The sequence below is a fragment of the Lathamus discolor genome, chromosome 2 (genome assembly GCF_037157495.1).
Source record: "Lathamus discolor isolate bLatDis1 chromosome 2, bLatDis1.hap1, whole genome shotgun sequence".
NCBI lineage: Eukaryota > Metazoa > Chordata > Aves > Psittaciformes > Psittacidae > Lathamus > Lathamus discolor.
The window spans coordinates 9,563,939-9,589,323 of record NC_088885.1 but is presented as its reverse complement, the minus strand read 5'-3'; the positions used below and the strand labels follow the sequence as shown (position 1 = coordinate 9,589,323).

Genomic DNA, 25,385 nt, shown 5'->3' with positions numbered 1-25,385 from the left:
CTAGCTGAAGACTGTGACATGAGATGTAGCCTGAGATTCACTGAGACCAGAGTCTATATGAGAAGCTACGTTATGAAAAGGTAAGTTACTATTCCTTGTCCTATGGATTCTTCTAAAAATAACTGTTTCCATCACAGACTTTGTATGTCAGGTGCCCCTCATGATAAAAAATATTGAGAATACACACAGCCCTAACAATCTGATTTTAGGTATATAACCTGGAAAGAAATCACGGCACCACAGTACCATACCCTAGTATAAAACTGCACAGACCAGTATCAAGCATGTCTAAATACTAGGCTTATTTTCAGATTTACTTCACCGACATTTCCCCTTCTTCAAGGTGACTAAGAAGCAGGAATTAACAAAAAAAATCAGTGAAGAGAAAGCATCATGAGGCAAGCTCTAGCTGACTTGCCACTGGATTTTTATCCCTCATATGGGGAAAAAAAATCCAATTATAAAACAATGGCCTTAAAATCACCCTGCATTTCCTGACTCCCATAGAGAAACACTGCCAGATTTCAAGGAGAAGGTCTTGTTCTCACTCTCCCAGCTGAAGGTGAAGTTTGCATGGGAGCAATGAGATGCAGGCGCTTGGCAGGAGATGCATCTGAGCTTCCAGGAGGACATCCCAGCAGGGTGTAGGTTTCACTGAACCAAAGGGTCTGTCTCAGCCTGTCTCACAAACATGAGCTCTTACCATCTTTCAAGATGAGAGATTTGAACGTAATTATGCACGGCTTTCAAAGCACAGAAGAAATGAGCAATACATTAACTTCATTATCTGAAGACCGTGGCTTGGGCTGATGCTTGTGAATGTTGCTCTCCTTGTCACCAAAGAGCATAAATTAGGAGAACACCTCAGCTGCACATCTGAATTGTACAACCAATGTTGGGCAGCTCACCATAGCGCTGACAGTTACTTTTGACCATTTAGCACCTTTTAACAGACCACACTAAATAGGAAAATGGATTCATTTTCCCAGGTGACTCGGAATAATATGAAAAGAATGTTTAAGTACTTCATCTCCGTAAAAGTTTTCTAGGAGTATGTTTGACAGTACAATGCGCTTCCGTAGGGGAAGCACTTATAGACTTCCTATGCTATTGCTGGAAAAGGCACAGAATGCATTTAGTACAGTAATATGGGACTAGGTTTAAGCACAGAAGAGAACCCAAAAAGAGACATTCATGACGGGTGTTACCAATCATGCAACAGAGGTTACATGTTGTCCTATACTTCTGCAGTATCACTGATTGCTTGTGAAGAGGCAAGAAAGGAGATCTGTAAGTCAGGCACATGAAAGACCAAGAACAAACACAGGCTGAATGGTATTATTAATTCAGTTGATATCACTGACCTTACAGAAAAGTGATAAAATATGTGTGATCAGAAAGATGAGCTACTTCCTTTAGCTGCACAGGTCCTGCAGTACACCTTGATTTGTGGTATACACCAGCTGACACAATGGAGTAGCTGGATTTATGATAACTCAGGCTGCTGCTCAAGAGTTCTTGCCTGGGACCACCAATCTCACACAACAGGAATATATCAGACTCTCCACATTTCTCATGGGATTTCAAGAACTAGTGAGCATGCGTGGGTTTAACCTGCATTCAGGAGCTTACACACCGGCAACACATGGAAATAACTCCTAATCCATCCTGAATGGACAAGAGTGTCTGGGACTTCACACAAGACATACTGGCCCCTCAGAGGCATACAGAGTCCTCCTCCCTTAGTGCTCATTTAACTCCTTTAAAGTTTCAGCTGATCCCCAGGGTACAGTGAATACCTTAACAATTTTATTCCCAGTACCCAGATTCCCCTAACATAAATGAAACAGGCAGCTACTCCTTAAAGAAATTCACCAAGCTCACAGCTAATGAGACTCTCTGCCTGTGGCATCATTGCCACAGAAGACGAATTTCAGATATTCAGCTGCTCTCACTTCACTCTGGAGTACCTCCCCTAGTTGAGGAAAAACTGCTGCCGGTTACAAAGAGGAGAAAAATGTACCTTTTCTACCAGAGAGGCTTCCCCTTTTCCCTGCCCCAAAAAGAATGTGATAGCTGAGAAAGGACTGAACAAGGTGACCTCATTATTAAGAGCCTAAGGAGCTGCAATGCAGCTTTTAGATGCATATATCTAAAAACCTTTAAGTTGCTGTGAGATAGGAAGACCTCAGACTCATAACGCAAGGGTACATTTCATTGCCAACACTGTGGTTACCAGTAGAGAATTCTGCCAGCTAATTATTATTCAGTCTGATAAATTATTCTTTCATCAGAATAAAAGGATTCCCCTCTGGGTGTAGCTTCTTCCTCTCCCTCAGGTACCTTACACTGCTGAAATTGAAGGCCATAATTCAATTAGCAACGGATGGGAACTTTTTAATGAAAATTAACCATACAGAAACAGATGTTGGTGCCACAGAAATGCAGATACTCCCTATGAAGCATCACTGGCTGTCATGTGGATGGGAAAATGCAGACATCTTAACTTGGAGTTATACACCAGATGAGATACTACACTTACATCTGCAGACCCACAATTCAATGATGTGCTTAAGCACATGCTTAGGTTTCATTAATCTGCTTTGCCATATGCTTGAATTTTTTCTGTACTGGTAACATTACTAGCCAAAAGGTACACACTTTCACACTAGTGAAACTTCCCTGACTGCTAAACCACCTTTGGATAGCTGTGATTTCTTCTGGCATATACAAAAGTGATGCCCAGATTTCCAGATACAGTAAATAAAATGTGAAAGGGAACTGTATTTGTGAAACAGACTCCATGGCTGGGGCTGGAACTAACACTAAGTGTTTGCAAACCATGGTTCAAAATGACTCATGCAACTGCCAGGCTTCAAGTTTTAAAAGCTGGAAATGAAGAAGAGCTGGAAACGCAATGTCTACATAAGGTTGTATGTTGGCAATTTTTAAGAGTTTTATGTTTGTTTTTTTTAGGAATACAGTTAGGAATATAAAATGAACATAGTAAGCTCTGTTTCAACTGTCTCCTTCCTCCCTGTTATTCCTTTTTGAAAAGCCATTGCAGAATCTCATCAGACCAATGATTAGAGACTTTTTTCTGATTTCCAATAGAAATTTATCCATCTCTGGTTTAAAGCTATTTACTCATGTTGTAACATTGGCTTTACACTTAAACAGCCTGTTTATGTCCCTGGCATTTACTCAGTGCATTTAGAGACAGAAATCATTTCTCCTTTCAGCATGTTATCTGAGGTCACACAAGAGAATAAAACAAACCTCCCCTTGTAAGGTAACACAAACTGGAACAGACATCAGAGTAGACAGAACTATTTCTGAACACGGCCACATAGTCTCCTATATCAGGAGATTCCAGATTCTTCTCAACAGATACTTGTACAATGTCTTTAACATACCTGCGTCTGCACAACTGTGCCAGAATCACTTAGGTAGGAAGGTGTCTCAGGAGGTCATTACGCACAGCCTTCCAGTTGGGTTCTGAACACTTCCGTGGTTGGATATTCACTGGGCAACCTATTCTCGTATATAATTATCCTCATTGTAGAAATCTTCCTTTATAGTTACTCAGAATCTCCCGTTTCAGTTTAGGACCACTATCTCTCATTCTTCTGTTGTGCACCTCATGAATAAGCTGGCCTTCATCTTCTTGATAACCTCCTCGTAGATTCTGGAAGACTGCTATTAGGACTCCCCAAAACCTTTTGTTCTCCAGGCTGAAGAAGCCTAGTATCCTCAGCCTCTTTCACTGGGTATGTGCTCCAGCCCCCAGCCGTCTTGATGTGCCTCCGCTGAACCTGCTGCCTTGACATTCAGAGCTGCCTCCCACAGGATCCCTTCCTCTGTGAACTGGTCATTTCCAGAAAGACCCACCAACTCTCCTCTTCCTCCTTGTCTATGTTTCCCGAAGAGCTGTTATGTCCCTATCAGATCTCCAGCCATCTGAGCTACCCCACCACTTCTCAACTATTCCAGTGATTTCACAGTTCTGTGACCATACATGGAGACCTAGCTGCTTCTGTTTCTTTCCTTGGCTGCATGCATTTGCATACAGGCACATGAGATGGGTTCTCTTTTGACTGGTTTTACCTTTCCTAAGTGCTCTCTCACTCCATATTTCTGTTCCTTGAACCTATCACCCCCCTAAGAACCACTCCCTGACTTAACTATAAGCTGTCATCACCATCCTCCAATCTCACCTAGTTTAAAACCCTTCTTTAAAGGCTGGCCAGTCTGTTGGGAAAGATGTTCTTTCGTTGTTTTGTCAAACAGATCATGTCTCTCACTAGCAGTTCTCATTCCTCAGAGGAACCCACAGTGCTAAGAGCCAAAGCATTTCTTGAGACAACAGCTACACAGCCTGCCATTAACTCACAGGTTGTGTCTGCATCTACCTTAGCACTTCCCTCTCATCTGCAGGATTGAGGAAAACACTACCTACGCTTGCACGTAAGTTCACCTTTGCCTAAAGAGCTCTGTACACTGCCTTGATTTACTTCAGATTTCCCTCGGTAGTGTCACTGCTGTCCATACAGATGAGCAGCAAGAGGTAACAGTCCAAGTGCCAGACAAGCCTCAGCAGCCTCTCCACACCATCCTGGATCCAGGCCTTGCCAAGCCATACAACTTGTGTGAAAGCATGTCTGGTCAGCAGATGAGCACCTTTATCTCCTGAAGCAGGACATCTCCAGTCACTGTTACCTGCTGCTTCCACCTGCTGCTAATGCTCAGATGGTTCTTCCAGAAGGAGCTTGTTCCCTTTCATTGGCTACTAGGGCACTGTACCAATCCTGTAAATTCAGATCTGAGGATGGAGAAGGAGCCTTCCTTCTGTTGCCAAGCCACAAACCTCCAGACTCTTTTCTTGCTTTTAACAGGAACGCATTCATCCCAAATATCTTGATTTTAGGACTAGGAGCAGGAAGCCTGTGCTCCCATGAGGGTCACTGGGCCCAGCTGGCACGTATTTTTAACTGCAGCTGACATAAGAGACACATCATAGTCTTTAAAGACGCTGAAGAACGCAATCCCTCATCAGTGTCTCCTCTTGGGATGTTCTCCTACAGCGGAGTGCTGAAGTAATGTAACCAGTTGTTGCCAACATGAAGAAATCTCAGATTGCGAAGCAAATCACTTCCCATGGCAAAGCTGAATAGTTCTAGCTAAATTTTGCTTATCAGGGTAATACAGCATTTTCCCTAGAACCTTGGATATTACTAAATATTATCACTCTTCTGCACTGAACCTTTTCTAACAATAAGTGTAAATGTAGAAAATCCATATGGTTGACACCACTGCCCTGGCAGATACAGAATTAACAGTGATCCTGTAAGGGACTGGAAAAGCCTAAGGGATTTCATAAAGGGATGGGGTTTAAGAGAGAACATCTTTTAAATATAACTGAGGCCAGGACATGGATGCTTACCTTCTGCAACTTTAACTAATGCCAGTACTCAGATCGGAGCAGAAAGGACCATTTTTAAGTTTTCCTGTAAAGGAATCTATAAACCCTTCAGGCTTGCTCAACCGTTAAGTGTTCAGCATTCTGATTTTTGGGGTGGTTTGTATTAGGTAAGAATTTCTCACCTATCACTTCTATTTTTGCTGTCATTTACATTCAGTCTAGGAAAGATAATATTAATTTCCCCTGCTACATTTTTAATTGTATGCAGTAACATACTTTGCATTCATTTTCTTTCCAGAGGAGTCTCTGTCACAAATTACAGACTTTTGATACTTGTTAGCTTCCCTACAGAACTTTCTGTAATACCAGGAAAGGAGTGAAAAAATCCTGTACCCCCAAACCACCACTGAAATTCATTTAACACTGAAAGAGAAAGCAGTTACTAAAACCTTTGGTGAAATGCATTTCAAGCACGACTTCAGTGAGACAGCGTCCCTTAGTGGGTAGCACAGAACCCTAGGACTTGAGGGCTAACATAATAAAGCTGGAAGAAGAGTTCCAAGTCAGCACTAATGTAAGGGTGATGCATAGGCACGCTGCAGTAGACATCATCCCAATAGTTTCTACTGCTAATCAAATGAGACCACTTCATTTGCTGCTACTATGAAATAAAGAGGAAATACTGCAAGACCCAAGAAGAATAGATGAAGCCAGAATGACGAAAGGGCATTGATGAATTAATGCTTCATAGTATAGAATTGTACCTGCTGGGAGGAGTGGAATCCTGGGGAAAATCTTCAGGGCAACAGTGGCTGCTGAAATTAAAACATGAGTGTTTTTTACAAAACTCAACTAAAAAATTAAGATATCACAATGTACTGAGAAAAGACAATTGATGGGATCCAAGAAAAATCCAGAGGGAAAAAGTAAAAAGGGAAGAGGAAACAAGATTGGAAAGAGAAGAACAGATCTTGCTGTACGGTGATTAAACTAGTAAGAGGAATGAGCTCTGATCAGGCAATTCATAGGAAGTGTTCATATATTATCTCTCTAAGTGTCTTTAGTCCTTTATGATGGTGGTGAGGCACTGGCACAGGTTGCCCAAAGAAGTGGTTAATGTCCATCCCTCGCAGTGCTCAAAGACAGGTTGGATGTGGCCTTAGGCAACATGGTCTACTGTGAGGTGTTCCTGCCCATGGCAGGGCGTTCGGACTAGATGCTCTTAAGGTCTTTTCCAACCATAACTATTCTATGGTTCTATGGTTAATGCCTAACCTTGAAACTTCAAAACATTGTATTACTCTGTCTAGGCATCAGGTAGTAGACAAATATTTTAAACCATAGCAATACTCATAAAAATACCACAAAACCAGTCTGTAAAGTACCAGTCTATGAGACCTTCATAAAGACAAGCATATGAATAATTTTTAAAGTAGGAAAATATGGCACCTTACAGCAAGCTTATTAAATTATGTACCAAGTACTTCATCCTGACCAAATTTGGAACCCATATTAACAGTCTTTTCAAATGCCTTTTTTTTATAAATCCATTCACAAAACACTTGAGAATTCCTTTGCTTGCTACAAAGTCCCCATATAGGATCCAATTCCTACCTGGAAAAACCCCCATACAAAACTAGAATGAACACACCCATGCACACACACTCCACTTTTGCCCTGTTTAGTTGCAGAAGAAAGATCTAATGAATACACACTATTCAGTATCGTGGTCTTCCTCAGCTCACCACTACCACCAAGACAGAAGGAAGTTTTACCAGCTTCCTATTGTTCTCAGCTTAAACATCAGCTCCGACTGATAAGCAAATGTCAAGGACAAACGTTACATGTTTTGCTGATCATTTAATGTAAAGCAGGCAACTTGTGCAGCAGAAGAGTTGTTTTACAGTACAGAAAATTATTAATACCACATTGCACATATAACCATCAAGTATCAGAGCACTGCAGAAAGAAGTTTGTTAAGGGTGGGGATGAAAAGAAGGATTAAGGCTTCAAAGGAAACACAAGTAATTGATAGGTTTGGGGGAAAAAACAGCTCTAAGAAGATTATCTTTGTAACAGAAAACTTCTTGTGGTTTCCAAGAAGCAGAAAAATAGATATTACCATATTAACAAGATGATATTACAACAGCTACGAGCAACAACAGAGATTAGGAACCTCACTGGAAGAGCTTTATTTAGGGTCAAGATTCCCCTAGATGATATGCCACCAGCTGCTGTAGTAACTAAGTAAAAATCTGGACAAAGACTGAAAAATTTGGAAAGCAGAACCATTAAACTTACCAAACAACAGCTACGGGTTCAGAATCACACTGGATGACTCCAGAATACACAAATACATGAGTAATCCAATTAGACTCCTTACATTATCTTCTCTTGCAGACAATTATTAAGATGTGCATTGAAAAACAGCTGTGTGATTAACATATCTTGCTATAGACTATTACTTGTTTCTTAAGAATTATGAGCAGATGAAAATCTCATTTAGTAAAGACTATTCTTTTTCACTTGGCAATGAGGGTTTGGTGTTTTCTTTTCCTCTCTGAAAGGTAAGTTCTTTCGATTTTTTTTTAAGTGGTTAACCTAGAAGCTAACAAATTGACTTCTGAATTTATTGTACCCTGTTTGTCTAAGCAAAGCTGCAGGATGAGACCAGTAAAAAAGTATTTTGCTTACATCTTCATTATACAAAAGTAATCCATAGCTATTAGATGTGATCCTCTGCAAAGAAGTTCATGAACAATCACATAATTCCAAATATTTTATAAAGATGATGCTGGCTGCACTTTTAACTGATACTAAATGAACTGCTCAAAATGATATAAGTATCTCAAAAGCTAAATATTATTTATAATATACCATATAATCTTTGTGTATTCCATACTTCACACTTGCTAATGCTGGAATAGAACGAAGGTATAAAGAACTTAGTTGTTAAGAGAAAAAAACGCATTCAAATTTTCCTTTTGTAATAGTGAGAAACAAGATAACCAGTGAATCTTCCCCAGATCAAGAGATGATTGACAAAAATTCATTAAATTTGGATTACTGATACCCAGTTAAAAAAATCTTGTAAACATTAAGCAACATTATAGCCACAGATCACCAGGAAACAAACCTGAGTCACTTGGACCTGGAGCTTTTTGAAGGTCACATTTAGAGTCCAGTACAAAAACACATGATGAAAATGATCATTGCCCCAGCTGGATTTTCCCAGGAAAGAAGAAAAACACAGGCTGTAATTCTTAACAGTCTGGTTTCATGAACAGAAGCTGAGCTGTAACCAAATCCTCAAATTTTCTTACCAAAGAATGAAACTAAAACAGCTGAACTACCAACATAGCAACTTACTTTCTAAGAAGCTATTTAAATGTACTACTGAAGCCCCTTTTTGTAAGGGTTCTTATAGAAGTAGTCAGGCTCCCAGAGGGGGGTGTGAATCAGTTTTTTCCACCACTAATATTTTTGACATGAGCAGTGTTCTGTCCAGCTGAAAAAGTCACAAAAAGACATATTTATCAAAGAATGAGAAGTTGTATACTTGTAAATTCCATAGACAATCATTCAAGTGACCTACAAAGAGCTCAAGGCACAGAGACTCACTCACTTTGACAACTAGATTAAGTTCCAACAGTGCTCTTTGAGGGCAGATACCAAACAGGAACAACAACCTTTTAGGACAATCAATATTTTAAGTACTAACTGTATGTTTATATATTTTGTTGAAATATTAAATACATGGTTAAACACCTTCCTTAGCAACTTGGACCTTTTTGCACCTGAATCTACCCACAAAATATTTTAATAATACAGGAAAGGGAAACATTAAAGGTTATCCTCAAATTTCCAAATTGCAGAGTTATCTCGTACAAGAGGCACACTCACTAAGGATTTTCTCCACTGAGTACCAGTGCAAGCCAGATCCTGCTTCTTACACATACGAGGTGGTATAGAACTGATCTGATAACTCATTCTCTAAGCCACTGCAAAATTCAAGGAACTGGCTGCCAGAAGAAAACTCAGAAGTTGAAGGGTTGGACTTGATCTTAAAAGTCTTTTTCAACCTAACGTTCTATGGAATTCACTATGATACTATGAAATACTCATTAAATGTTACAGCCATGGACACAAAGCAAACCAAGTAAAACTGGCATATGAGAACTGCAGCAACAGTAGAGCTTCCAGTCTTGTCCTTCCCTTTTTTATACCTGTTGCAGTGCCCTCACCTAGGAGCAAATCTCCATGCCTAGTCACTCTGTCTGCATCTGTAATACAGTTCAGATAATACTCTCTGGACCTCAAGCCAACTAGCACAACACTGCTCACATACATATGGATGTTCTCTCTTGTCACCAGGACAAACCCTTCAAATCCTAGTAAGGGTTTGAAGTAAGGAGACCCTTCAAGTGCCTGGGAAGCACTTACTGGCCTGTGCCCAGGCACTGTCTGTGAGAATGATAGCTGGCTCCCAATAAAACTGTTCTTGCGACCACACTAACTAACGAGCTGCACAGTCTACTGCATGGCAATATTTATGTTAATTAAGGGCCTTATTAATACTGTTACTATTTCCTATGCGAAGCTGTGCTTCACCTCAGTGCAGAGCTAAGGATGTAATGGCCTCCCAGTACCCATTCAGAAAAGGACCTGAGTTTTATCCAATATACAAACCAGGAGACTGTGAGATCAAAAGACTATACAATTTACTTCAATGAACGGGTAGTAAAGAGCCAAGAATAAGGGACAGGACTCATATTTAGCTGCTGGACTATCTATGATGTTAAATTATTGTTTCTCGCAGGGAAGGCAGACATGCACTCACAAGAAAAGCTGTGTGCAGGAAAGAGAGTTATGAAAGTATCCACACACTCTCTCAGAAGAGTTAGCTAACTGCCAAAATATGCTGCTGTAACATATTTTCATGTGTAGGTAGCAATTCTTTTCTACATCGCAGGGCTGGAATCCTGTGTGGAGAAAACTGAACTGCTCAGTACATGTAAAAGACAGGCCTCATTAAGTCTTGGACATCTTCTCATTTCTTGGTCATAAATCCTATTACCTTGTATTACAAACTGCCGTAAAACTCACAGATAAAAGATAATTTATGCTCAGTGTACAGAAGCTAATGTTTCTGTACTCCTGAGAAGCACACAACCAGAAAATGAGAAAGTATGTATGTGAAACCTTAAGCCATTCATACTGAACATGACTAGCATGATAAACATGACTCTATGCTCTTCAGCCAGGGTATATTCTAATGGTAATTGATATTACCAAAATTCCAAGCATAAAATGTACAGACTGTTGCATAAAATATCTTGCATATAAGGACTGATTACTCCTTATTAAGAATTCATGCTTTTCTCCCTCCCCCACTACAGAAAGAAGTATGATGGCTATTCAGAACAGAGAGACTTTTTCCTTTTTTTCCTTTTTTTCTTTTAATTCCAATCAGCACATTAGAAAATGCTTCAGGCCAAGCATCACCTCCTGGAATTCTTACACAGTCTCCCTATTTCTGACTCCTGCTTTCGGACTTGGCACTGATTTTAACTGGGGTGGTGATCTGCTAAAGGAAATATTTTGCTTTAATGAAGACTGAGCAAAAGATGCATTTCATTTAGGCTGCTTGTCATTAGTTTTCCTTTCCCACCCAGATGAAAGAAAATCTTTCACTGTCAACTTAAAACTTCTGTAGTTACAAACTATGCTCTCATTGCTTACACCCTTTGTAATGGATGGAAACCTAGCTGAGACTTGATTCCCTCCCATGATTGAAGGGCATAACAAAGTATGCTTTTTGTCACACTGTATTCAGCATAGTATACATACTTATATTCATGGTGACTGTATGTCAGAAAGAGACAGGAAAACAGAGGTGTGCAGCTGTTCTATGACCTTCACACTTTGCCACACTGGAGCCCTGGACAACGCTCTCAGGGTGGACAACAGTGAGATCATGAGAAACTGCACAGCCCCATGAGTAAACAATCAGAGATCTGGCATAAAGCCAGTTATGTTTCTCAGGGTATAAAAGTGGGACCCTCTTGTAGCCATGAGAAAAGCCTCACCTACAGGTGGATGCACCACATAGGGACTTTCCCAGTTACCTGAGACTCCTGGCACTGGCTGCAACAGGGCTTCCCAGCTGCAAGTGTGGGCCTGGATGATGCTTCAGTGGTAATCAGTGATGTATTTCTTCTTCTCTCTACACAGTAATGATTTAATGCATTGCTAACTTTCTTTGATACTTCACTTATACACCTCTATCTCTGATTTGCTTTATTGTACTTACTCACTATATATAGAGAGATGTTTACTTCATTCACATTAGTGTGCTTGCTTTAGTGTGCTTATTGGCTTTAGTGTGCTCGTATAATAAATTGTGCATGTTATACAGCTAGTGTGTGGTCACTTTGTGGTGCACCCTGCCTGTCAGCAAAACACCCTTTGGAGCACCTTGTTTCACACCTACTTTCTTTTTTTTAATACTTGTTAAGTAATTTGACCAATATTGGAATTAATTTATCTAAATTTAGATACCTACAATGTATTTCTATCTTGATCCCAGCCTACCACCCAGTCTCTCCACAGAGATAAGTATTTAAGGGGTGTAATAATTCCCATCTTTTTTCTCTTCTCCATCTCTCAGCATAGTTCATCCTTACAGGTCAGAAATGAATACAGAAATTTACTTCCTTCTAGTTTTCTTCACTTTCCATGCCAAAACATTTTTATCAATATCTCTCAAAAACTTGCACTGTCTGTGTCTATTTTCCAAGAAATGCCTTGGTACTCAACATGCCCTTCATTCAGTACTTGGATACTGTAGTGACCGGTGAAAAAAGGACTTGCTTTACCTGGTCCTCCTTGGTTGGTAGGCTGCAATGGATCCCAAATCAGGCACTGTCCTTACTGCCTTCCTCTATCACCCCAAATACTTTCAGCAAGTTTCCTACAACAATGTGGACTCTTTACAAGTGTGTTAAAAACTGATCTATTTCTTCTGCTCTATCCTTCTATATCAATATTGTAGTAATGTAAAATAGCTCTCTTTCAAAGCAACTGCTTATTAGATTTTCTGGTGTACTTAGAAACCCACTCAAACTGTCCTCATCTTAGTTTCTGCATTAGTACCAAAAACTTTAGCACCTTGAGTTGCTATTCTTCTTTGTATCCTTCCCAGGGCTTTCATGGGATTACCATGTGCTCTGTACAAATATTCTGGCCTCTGCCTAGGCATACATCATAGAGAACCATAACAGTCTTTTGCTATAGAAAATAGAGGGCTAATGTTACTTTGAAGCAAAACCATGGTTATATTTTGCTCATATATTTTATGCGAAGAATCAAAAAATGATCAAATTCTTCTTTCCCCAAGAGAGAAAAGTTTCAGATCTACATTTTAGAGTAAAAGAAGCATACTCTTAACTTCATCATTTGTATTAGCATTTGAATCTCAAAACCTTGCTTCACTGGTTGCACAGTTTCTGGACTTGCATTTCAAAAAGTCAGTGGGTCTCTCACTGTGTTCAGCTCCTTCCTACCTTGTGATTTTAGGTTATAAAGGGGAGAGAGGAAAAGGAGAGAATATCTTGATTGTAGCTGTTTGTAAGAGAAAAATACCACACTGATGCCCACACAAAGAGTATTTTCAAGCTTGGGATCCTCATTTCTTTCTGTGTATAAAATACTCGCTTGATTTTTATCTAAACTATGCAGGAATAATGTTATTATCTGGAGGTACCACGATAACTGACTGAAGATGCTGACAGTGACAAGTTTGAACTAACCACAAAAAGCAATTTTGTGTCAAAGTTGGCATTAAGATTGCTGAAACAGTCTGCCCCCTTTATCTTCCCCTTATTTTCATACATTAGAAAGAGCCTGAAGCTACATAAGTTGGTTACTGGCAATGCAGAACGCCGGCCAGGAACGGCAGGGAAAATTAATACTCTGGGGAACTCTCCCCATCAACAATAAAGTATTAAATGCTTCTCGTACAGCATTATTAAAAACAGAACATAAAGAAGTTTCCAGCAAGCCCAAACAATTAGCAACCTCCCATTCCCATTTCAATGCACAAATCATACTTTTTTTTTTCCAAGTCACAAAGGATTGAATTCTTCATTCAAGACTCTTCTGAAAGCAACTTTAGCCATGGCATTATAAAGCTCCTTATGGAAAAGATGAATGAAAAGAGCTAAGTCTTTCCAATTCAAGTTAATTGTAAGCTAAATTGTCAAATCACCATCTTGCTTTATTTTTTCAGTATCTTCTTAAAAACATTCTAAAATTATTTTACAGTGGTCATTGGAGTTCTGCACCCACAAATCAATCACAAGTGAGTTACTCATCACTTTCAGATTTTAACCACAATTATCCTTAAGTCCTCTTTCCTCCTCACTCTGCTGCCTCTATCCATTTTGTGCAAGTAATGATCAGAGCCACTCCTCATCTTGCTGCTAAATGAGCTCCTGTATCTACCATCTTTCCTGCAAACGCAGCACTTCAAAGTTGTCAATACACCATCTGCCCCCTTGGATTAATATCTATAATCTCACAGAACCTTATTAATGCTTTTATCAAATTACAATGAGGTGTGGTGCAGGGTTTTGTCAAATTTATCAGTGAATATTATTTGTTTTAATGAAATAACCTTTCCAAGATAGAACAGGAAAGTTAGTTAAGCTTCTAGAAACCCTGACATCAGGAAAAGATACTTACAAATAAACAAATGAATCACTGTTAGAAAAGACTCTCTGATGCTTAGATTTGCCTTTAATTTACATCTTAAAAGGAGAAGCCCAGCAAGATCTTTTGTGTGTGTTGTTTTATGAATCAATAAATGGAATAACAGACCTGAAAACCCACAAAAATAACACATCTTAAATGAATTCCCTCATTGATGCTAGCTGGATTGCCATCATAATGAACTGCACCACTCGGGCCACATAAGATCTCTGCCTGGTGAGTTTGTCAGGAATTCCCTCATACCTTCCTCTTATATCTTTCTTTTGTTACTCTTACTTCAGACATCCTTACTGCTACTCAACATTGCTACTCAACATGCAGAAGTACTGTGTGCTAAATTTAAACTTACTGGAATCTAATTTAAAAGTTTTGGGGTTTGTTTTTCATTTATAATCAAAATCCTATATTTACCCAAACTGAGGTTTCATACTTTCTGGATTTCTTGTTCCTCCCCTTTTAAACAAATCTCTCTTGAACAAATTAAACACAATCCTTTTCAAGGCAGGAATGCAGAGCCCATCATTTGCTGTCCATTTCCCTGCAATATTTTCTGTATTTACACTCTGACCCTAGAGAATACAATTAAGTAAATGAGCATTTAATGGTGTAAGACCTGCAGGGTCAGCATAGCTGGAAGGTCAGTTTTATTATGAAGTAGCTTTTCATAACACTTACAGGTTGAAGCAGGTAAATCAGTGAGCACTCCTGGATAACTATCACTGGCAAAGGCGTGATTTTTGTTGCATGAAAAAGCGTTTCCACTGATGCCATTATTTGGTCAAAGCGTCCTCCAAGTCCACCCAACGTTACAATCACATCGATCTAAAAGATAAAACAAGAACATTCACTGAGAAAACTTTCAGGCATGATCTCTAAACCCTGAAAATCAACAATAAAATCACTTTGGGGAAAAAAAGTAAGAAAAAAAATAACTACTGGCTTTACAAAAGCAGATGTCAAATCCAGTTATATACTCCCATTATTGATAAATACCATTATGTGAGTTCTGAGGCTGAGTATTAAAGCTCAGTAAGTTCACGGCCAACATGTGCTTTTATAAAGTACGCAACTGTTCTCTCTAAAATAGAAGCCAGTCTTTGCATGTACTTAGCTGTCTGCCCTGAGTATGTAGAGCTATGATATATCACTCCACAGCAGCTCCTCAACTACATGTGGTGTATCTGAGCCTTAGTATCCCCAGATATTAACATCATCTCTGTACTGTCACTGCTTACAAAGCGAACAAAGGAAATTTCAGATCAGGGCCATTATATGCCGTTTTCCTCACAGCATTTTAATGTGCAAGCACTTCCACTCACAGGCTGGCTCTACTCAAGACTAAAACTACTACTGAAATAGGAGGTTCCACTCCAAGCAACTGGAACATCATCTCTACCTGACTACTTGCATTAGGCCAAGGGGTAGGACTGCTGCTGCTCGATTTCCCCCATTAAGACTCTGAACACTTTATTTCCTATAAGCAGAAAGGGAGTATTTAAAAGCCCTGATTAAGAGTTTTTGGCTCCTCGGCTAAAAGGTCACTGAGGGCAAAGTATTATTATTATTACTACTTCCATAATGTGAATCAGTTATGTTCAGTGATTGTGTTTTAAAAAGCTACCTCTGACTAAGCCATATCTAAAGCCCTAACACATTGCAGCTCTAAAGTCTTTAGAAGCTGCCTTGGCAATGGCCATCTGGTGAAGCTTCCAACTTTATATGGCTTAAGTCTATGGCTACTGTGATTATATGAAGTTTTACTCAACCCAGGAGCCACATAATGGTGCTCTGTGTATCTGCAATGATGTATTAATAGCATCAGCTTCTATTTTTATTACCAGGGCTAGAGCTTTATGACTCTGTTGAATATTGGTTTGCATGAAAATTAACCTCTCTTCCTTTTGGTGAAGAATTATACCATCTTTCTCAGTACCACCAGAAAATACTTGAGAAGCCAGAATGGATCAATGTAACACATTATATTAGCAGCAAACACTGAAACAAAAAAACTGTACTTGTACTGCAAAGAGCATGTATTTTCTGTGCAGCTTATAGATGACATAGACCTAATGTGCAACCAACAGAATACAAATGGTAGGAATATGTATCCTTAAACAGAAGACAAAACAGCAAAAGCTAAAAAGCACGTGTTCCCAGCTAAAACATAATACATTATCTGTTTTATTGATTCCAGTGTAGAAACAAACTGCTTTTGTTTGACTGGTGATGACCGTGATTTAAAAGGATGGATCAATTCTTGAAAATACTATTAGAAAGTCCCACCAACACCAGTTTCGTACCAGACAATCAGTGGTAAAAATGCCCCCAGCCCCAAAAGAGGTCTTAGGGAAAACCTGCTATGTTAACCTGGAACCACAGTGAAGTTAAGGTAGCTCTGCAAAGGCTCAGAATCCACACGTATGTTGGGGTTTTTGTGAGCAATGAGACTTAAGCTTAAATATTAACCTAGCCCAGTCTTCAAAATCTGAGCAACTACTGTACAATTTACAGGTATGTAAGTCTCACCACACATGAACTTGTTTGTTTTGGCTTTGACATTTTCTACAGTTTAAAAGGTGAGGATGAAGGAAACACAGAGTTCCTCCTGACCTGTAATTAAAATGGTGCAATAACATTCCGAGCGTGTCTTATTTTCCTTACAGAACTGCCAGCATGTCAGAAAAATCCTGTTCTGTTATTCACACATGTGTACTTATTGAGAAGTGTACAGGACCTATCTCAAACAATGAAGTGTTCAGTGACTGCAGTTTTTTCTGATAGATTGCCACAGTACGGCATGTTGAAGAAAAGTCCTACTCCTTATTCAACAGCAACAGGGAAGTGAGTTGTTTTCCAAAAGTAAGAAAATAAAATCAACCTAGCATGGAGTAGATCTATTGAAACGTATTCAAAGAGCAGAGGTTTGGGGTTGTGGTGTGTCGGAAGAGAGCTACTAAAAGTATCTGAAGAGGGAATGTAGTATTATTTAGGGTTTGCATGGATTGTGAAAATGGAAAACATGACATGTCAGGTTCACAAACAAACCCTGCTGGAGTACAAGAGAAGCAGGCAGAGAGGAAAGCTAAAATTCTGCATGTCAGGTTGATAGTCCTGCCCTTCACTCAATAGTCTTGGCAGCAGTGACAGGCATCCTGACATTGTAAGATTTTTAGAGCCTCTATTTGAAGATCTAGGTATACACACTTTGTTTATTTAACAAAAAACCCACAGAGAGGCTAAGGCTAACAAAAACCTTGAGAACCTTTTCATCAGAAAGCTATCAGCTCCATTAAAAAACAAACACAACACAAAAACGACAAATTAACAGAAAATCAGATGCGCCATGAAAGCACATACACATCTTTTGGTCACTCCAGAACCTAAGACAGAGCAAATACCAAAGCACAGGACATGTATATATTCCCACACTACAGACAGCAAAGCCCATTTGTTTTTCTACTATGATTTCCTGTATAACACAGACTACAGAATTATAGTGCTACTGCTAATAAGCCCAGCAGGTAGCATTTGACTAACACACTGTACTTCAATTGAAATGTCCATGCTTCACTTAAATGTCCTGTCATCAGTGTCTTTACACAATTTGTTTTCACACAGTGTCACTCATATCCTGAAAAAAAGGTTATAAAATTCTAAATAAGTACAAAGAATAGCTTGGATCATTGCAAGAACAGTATAAAGGGCAACATATTCTCTTAGACTATCTATATATAACCTGACTTAAACATATTGCACAGCATCTTTAATAGCTATCAAGCTTTAATTTAGAAAGAGTTGAAGATTTAAGAGTGGGATTCAATCATCTTTAAATGATACACTTATGCATTACAATCTCCTGAAAGAGTTTTAGGAGTCACTACCAAACAGCAGGGCTGTTTGGAAGGAGAAGGGAAGCATAAAAAAAGACATTGTGATGGCAATTCAGTGATGTATTTTTTCCTTCTCCTGTAATCTATAATTTAGAGAGTGCAGTAACCAAGGGGAGCTGATGAGCATCACGTCAGAATGAAGTTGTTTAGGTTCCTGCTTCTACTCTCACAGAGACTACTGAAATAGACAACTTGCTGTAAAATGTTTGCAGGCTTGATAAATGGTATCTTTCTCCCAAAACTGGTCCATGTGGCATTCCTTCTTCTGGCATGGATGGGTTAAATACAAAGAAGATTTCCAGTATAGGAATGAGGAAGGTTTATTTAAGGGGAATGGTGAAAGGACACAGGAAGCTGGGAACTGCCTGGGGTGAGTGAAAACATTGCAGGATCTAGCATTGTAATGTCAGCAACACCATGACATCTAAGAGCAAAGTCCAAGGCTGGAACTGACAGCAAAATATGCCCATTCTTTTCAAAACTTGTAAGAAATCCTTTCCCCAGGGTGTGGGTAAGGCTCTGGACAGACAAGTTGAAGGACTTTCTTCCACATCAGTGCGGTTTCAGCCAGAAAACTTGCAAACAAATATGCCTAAGTGTCAGGTGGGTAGGTTAAAGGGAATGCATTTACTGACAACAATCAGCAGTACTGGATGAACTGTGAAAAAGACTTCCCCTAAAGCAAAAATGGAAGGCAACAGTAATCAAGATGTGAAAGCTCTGGAGCCATGAACAAACCCGCTCTCCCTGTGAGACCATCCACTGCTAATACCTAAATTATGCCAATTACAGATCAGATGTTGTATCTGCTTTGACCATAGCTTCCTTTCATCGCTTTCTCACTTCACTGGTATCTTTTCACCTTTCACAGCCTTTCTGAATTCCCTACCAAAGGCCTATTCCTTTAAATTTAAAATTTCAGGGAAATATGATACAGAAAATAGAATTATTGTAGTAACATGCACTGAAGTGTATCAGATGCTGAGATACATATATATTAAAGTATATGTTGAAAAACAAGCAGTACTGTGAATGCTATAATTATTACTGCTTTATCACTTTGACAATTTTATCAATTTTGACTAGTTTACAAGAAAAGCATTTTTTCCTTCAGAAGGCAATTTTGTCAACTCAAGATGTGGTTTGAAAATCTGGACATACCCTTTCTGGTCTCTGTCTTAGCTTCACTACTGAACACTTTAAAATGCAGCAAGCATTTTCCTTGATAACAAATGAGCCAGATAAGATTTCAGCTCATTCTCTCATAGCTGTATTAGAGCTCTTGTGCAGGCCAGGTCACAGTCATTTTTTTATATCATCCACAAAATAGCAATGTAAATTTAATGAACTATTAAAATCCCACAACCCAACAATAAATATATAGCAAGATATTGCCCATTTTAGTTTATTATACTGGTCCACTAGCTCAGGGATTTATGTAAAAGGTATGGCATTCACTTCCTACAGGAAGCATATGCCCAGCCACACAGCAGCATCTGAACTTTGCTCAGGTAGAATCCTCTTCAGCCAGAATTCATTCATGACTTCAGTCTTCTATCTCTTCACAGGAACAAGAGCTCTCAGTTAAAGGCCACCATTCTGTCCATGCACCTGAGCTGATAACCTTCAATCAGCTTCCTTGTCACTTCACTGATTCCACTAATCTTTATATTGTACCAGCTCTACAAAATCCACAAGAACTGCTTAACCCCAAGCAATCTGGATTTGACTGCCTGATCTTGTGCTGAATATTCCTACATGGCCTTGATCAAATAGGACTCCTTGGGCTTCAGAGTAGGGACAGCAATAACTCCCACTCTACTACAGCCAATCAGCTGGAGCACAGCTCTACAACCGATGTTGCATCTGAGATCAGGGTAATTAGAATTCCTTATTGACTCAAATTTTCTGGGGAAAGGACTTGTCCCTACTCCAGACTGCTACCACGCTGTTGTGAGTAGGACGAAGTGCACTAAAACAAGTCTTAAGAGCGATCTGTCCACTGAGGCTATGGAGGAAAATGTGTGCTGGCTTTGACCCCAACACATACATTCTGTGCATGAACAAGGATTCCAGAGCAATAAATCATGTGTCTTCTGAAAAATCATAAAATCTTTATGTCTTTTAAAACAACATGAAAAGACATTCACAAGCATCAGGCTAACCTTTGTTCCCACAGCTGAACCACTGCAATCCACAGTACATACTGCAGTATCACGCCTATGGAAATGTAAAACCAATCACTGTAAACTATCATATCCCTAAGAAAGCAAGCCCAGGATTTCTGTTAGCAGTAATGCAAGAGGTCCTGAAAAGATTCTGCTAAAATGGTCTAGAGAATCTCTTTCACGATCTCATATCCACTCACATCTAGTGCCAAAAGCTGTGTTTGGCACATGCTGTGTTTCTAATTTCTTCACATACTGCCTCCAGCAGTTAAAAAAGAGGGAAAAACTAACTATAAACTCCCATCAATGAACAACTCAAAGGAGGGAAAAAAATGATCCTACATTCTTCAAGAGAATGTGTTTGTTGTAGCTTTCTATTTCACATTCCACTGAACACTGTCAATCTTTACTGAAGTAGCTTCCTTCCCCTCCCTCCATCAGATTTCCATGTTGTCACAAAGTCAGCGAGACAACACAACTACAACCCTACCACATCCCTCCCAGCAGGACCCCTGCCATCCCACACTCCTCAACCAGAGCTAACCTGCAGCCTGTGCTAAAGCTTAAACCAGTTCTGCAGGGGCAGCAGGTGGGAAGGGCACTGCACAGAGAAGAAGCTTTTGGCTGTGAAGACTCTCCCTGAAAGCCTCTGTTATTCCCCCAAAGGGATACAGATCACGATCCAGATGAGGCAGCCTTACCCGGACCACAGAGACATTCTTGTACAGGAACGTCCCTGGCTACTCCATACCTGATGGATCAGTTTTGCCTGCTAGCCCACAGTGAGGATACATATCCCAGGACATGTACCAATGAGACTCTGCAAGTCTGCATGGCTCCATGAGCCCTGACAACTCCTCTTTGACTTCCTGCACAGTCTGGCGGTGGGTTCACCTCAGCTGGCAGCCAGGCACACACCCCAGCTCTTCCCTCCCTTTCCTCAACAGGACAGGGGGAGAAGTAAGATGAAAAAACTCATGGGTCACAACAACGACCCAAGATTGTTAATTACCAGGTACCATCACAAGTAAAACAGATTGAACTTGAGGAAATTAATTTATCACCAATTAAAAATCCAGCTCGAGAGGGAAAAAAAGAAGACAAAACTAAAGCCATGTTTCAACCACTCCTTTATCTCCAGGCCCAACTTCATTCCTAGCTCCTGTATCTCGTCCCATAAAGGAATGGGGGGCTGTGACCAGACCGCACCGGCTCCTCTCTGCCTCTCCCTCCTTATGGTGTTCTTCCCCCGCTACAATGTGATGTCCTTCCCGTGGGGTACACTCCTTCAGGAGCAAACTGCTCCAGCGGGGGTCTCCCACAGGCTGCAGCTCCTGCCACAAGGGTGGTCCTGTGTGGGCTCCTCTCCACAGGCTGCAGCTTCCTTCAGGGCACATCGACCTTCTCTGGCTGGGTACCTGCTCCACCGCGGGCTCCGCGCAGGCCGCAGCTCCCTCAGGAGCTCTCCACCCGCTCCTTCCAGCGGGGAATCTCCGTGGAACCGCTGCGGGAGCGGGAGCCCCTCCTGCCGCTCTGCCCTCGGGGCTGCCGGGGCCGCTCCTCACCCTTGGCCCCTCAGCGCTCCCCGCGGGCAGCGCCCGCCCCTCCTCAGCCGAGGCCGCTGTGCTCGAGGCGCTCCCCCGCGGCTGAGGGGCTGGGCTGTGCCCGCCGTGGGGCCGCTGGAGCCGGCTGGGGCCGGGCCGGACTCGCCTCGCCTCAGCGAGACCCCGCCGGCCCCCGGCAGCGTTTAGGCAGGAAACCCGGTACAAGTCCCTGTTTCAGCCAAACCGAAGAGCCTCGCCGCTTAACCCTGAGTATTTCTCCGCTCCTCCAGGGGCTGAGGAGAAGGCGAGACGTGCCCGAGCCACGGCCGCCCTTCCCACCGCGCCCGGGTGAGGTTTGGTTCCCTCCTGCCCAGAGGCGGCTCCGGGAGCCCGGGAAGGCCGGCGGAGGAGGCCGAGCACCCCGCGGTGTTTCCGGGGGCTCATTTTCCATGAATGGGGTCGCGGTGTAAAACACCGCCAGCAGCCCGCAGGGGCTTACACCCAGGTGAACACAGGGAGTCCGCTTCAGCCCTGGGAGAGGTGACAGCTTTTCCCGTGACTGCCTAAACCAGATGTGTCTTTTCTTTAACTTTCATTCTGTTTTATTCCAGTTTTGTCAAGTTCAGCTTTCAAATTTTAAGGAAAGAATCACAGGGAAAACATTCTGTTCAAAATGATTTAGTGTGAGGCATCCCTGCCCATGGCAGGGGGTTGGAACTGGATGATCTTAAGGCCCTTTCCAGTGCAAACCCCATTCTGGGATTCTATGAAAATACAGAAAATGGAAAAATCTCCATTTGCATTAAAGGGTGATGCTGGTTGTTTATTTACTTCATCTCGTAAGAATTAATGGCTCAGGCGCTTCCCCTGCATATCTTAACATTTAGCAATGAAGTCTGTATAAAAGATGCCGCAAATAACAGGGAGCTGCGGGGCATCCTCCCGCTCTGGCAGCAGCACTGCAGAGGACATAATGACAGGAGGCAGTTGTGCCTAACCAGGGCGAGATGTTAGCTCTGCTATTTAAAAAGTTTAAACTTGAGTTCACACAGGTCTGAAGATCTCCCAATAGGTCCCAACAGAACAGTAATATTTTCAGCTGGTCTGAACATTAATCTTCATGACGAACAAGGGGATAATAGCCTGTCCTATTATACTCAAGGGACAGATATAAGATCTGAAACTAAAGACAGAAAATGTTTCCGGTGTCTCTCAGGCCCTATTCTGCAAATAGCTCCTCTTACGAGTGATTTCACTGAATACTTGGGCAGTACAGAATGAATTTCGGTTTTACTTTTCCATGCAGATTTGCAGAAAGAAGTTTTGAATTTGTTTCTAAGAGGCTGGAGATATTCTCATGTTGAAGGAAGTGGGTTAGGGTCTCAGAAAGCCAATTTTCCTTTTCAGAGTAGGTTCAGCATTTATAGCAGGTAAGCTAAACATAGCCTGAATAATGTCAGACTACACCCATTACAGTATCTCTTCCATTTTTCTGCACTGTCCTCTAGACCATATAAATTTAGCCATGCGCTTAAAAAGAAATGAAGCATGATTTCTTAAACTGGAGGCGCTTGTGAGGCTGTAAACATTTTATGCGCGCATTTACTCTGCACAAAATATTGAGCTTTAATTGTTCAGTGCTTAGTTACGCAGTTGTTTGAAAGGGAAGCTTGATGGGTTCTTTAGGCAAGCTGAAGAGACCACCCCCCTTGAGTCTCCTCCTTAGCAGTGACAGACTCAAAAAGTAGCTGATTAAAAAGAGTGTGAGCATCAGAACTGGCAAAGTCTGGCTGGCAGTGCAGCTCTGCTATTAAGACCTTTCAGTTCCCACCTCTGCTGAGCTTGTGCTACTGCCTTTTCAACAGTGGGAATACTCTGAAAAGGAAAATTGACATCCAAGATCCTAACCAACTTCCAACAAACGAAAATCAATGCATTGTCCACAAATCCCACTCCGCTTCTGCTTTTTTTTTCTTTAAATTATCTTCATAGACCCAATACAGGCCCCTGCAGGACATAGAAGGATTACATAGGAAAATTACTCAGTATGTGACGTGCTGTGTTCTTGTAGACATCCAGTTTGCATGAAATTATTCTAACACGAAGATACTCAGTGTGTCTTGATGCCCACAACTGCAGTGGAACAGGTAGACAGCCTGCTTCCTTTGCATGAAATTAGGTTGTTTCTCTTTGGGAACTGACTAGTTCTGATATCCTATATTAGAAGAAATGTACTTTGCCATGCCTGTACAACGAGAAGCCTCAAAATAGTTCAACAGTAGGATAGATGTGTTAGATACTACAATCCTGGAAGGTGCATCTGGACCTTAGAGTTGAAATAGTCATCACTTAAGGATATGTCTGTACACCCTATAGGAGGGATTTATTCCTGTTGAAAGTTATTATGAAATTCTACATTTTTTAAGTGAGAATTTTCAGGAAACATTTTAGATCCATTTGTTTCTGACAAAAGTTTATGAAGAGGATTACTGTGTAATAACTCATTAAAACCTTTTGATACAGCACTTGACAGTATAGAAACCTTTTCATTACACATATTTAACTTCCCCTAAAATAATCTTATTTGCATTTTCTGTTCTCTTCCTGTGAGGCATTAAGAAGAAAAACTCAACAGTGCTACCAAAACGAAATAGGTTCATTCTTAGCCCTGTGTCCTATATGGAATTTGGAGGTAAAGCCACAAACTTGAAGGTCCTTGTAAAAGCTTCACACTCAGTTCCATACCAGCTTTGGTATCTTCCAGACTGCCTCTCTGCCTGTTAATGGTATTTAGTTACTTCCCTCTTCCGAAATCCTTGAAACAGCCTGCCCTCATTCCTAGGCTTTCCTTTAAAAGCCACTCCTGCTACTGTTCTGGCTATCCAAAAGTTTTCAGAAATGAAAACAAGTAGTAATCTGGCATGAAATTTCCTGATTTTCGTTTTAGAGTGTTTTCTGTTTTCCTTCAGGGTCTTTTTCTTAGTGTAAAGACAACCTGGGGTGCTTAACCTGTTTGAACACTGCATAGCTGAAGGTGGTACATGAACACCATTGTCTTCCATTCAGCACTTCATAAACATAAGACTTCGCTAGCATTATGCTTAGTTTAGCCTCCCTCAACTGAAAAGAAAGCAGACTGATTTGACGCTTTCTTTAAAAGAGCAAAGAGAAGAATGCTTACATTCACTTAAAAGAATATCTTAGACTGGTGACAGATTGAACCTTTAAAGTGTAATTTTAAAATGGAAATGTTAGTATAGTATCCCTTTACTGCAAAGGGTTTCTAGGAAGAATTGGTTTGGATTTCTTTACTTTTCATCTTGACACTGATGCTTTTATCAATTTAAACACACTAACATTAAACCACTAGAAGGCATGTAGGTTTCAATAAAATTCATTTTTTATATCTCCAGCCCATATAACCAAATGAGCTGCTTTAACTTTTTTTTAAGCAGAAAAGATAATAAAGTTAAATGAAAAGTCCCAGACTTTAGTTTTAAGACTAAATGGTATTTTAGATGAAACAGTTAAAGAAAGCTGAGTTTGTAACTGTGAGATAAAGATAATGGCTTAAATCTATCTTTACATT

At 40.6% G+C, this 25,385-nt stretch overlaps 1 protein-coding gene across 6 annotated transcripts in view; it reads right to left on the bottom strand.

The window, feature by feature from the left end:
* Positions 1 to 25,385, bottom strand: part of TPK1 (thiamin pyrophosphokinase 1) — a 285,344-nt gene that overhangs the window by 85,094 nt on the left and 174,865 nt on the right. For all 6 annotated transcript variants that reach the window (XM_065665656.1, XM_065665659.1, XM_065665658.1 and 3 more), the window contains one exon: positions 14,870 to 15,016. In XM_065665656.1, the coding sequence (XP_065521728.1) occupies positions 14,870 to 15,016 (147 nt within the window). The remainder of the gene's footprint in view (positions 1 to 14,869; positions 15,017 to 25,385) is intronic.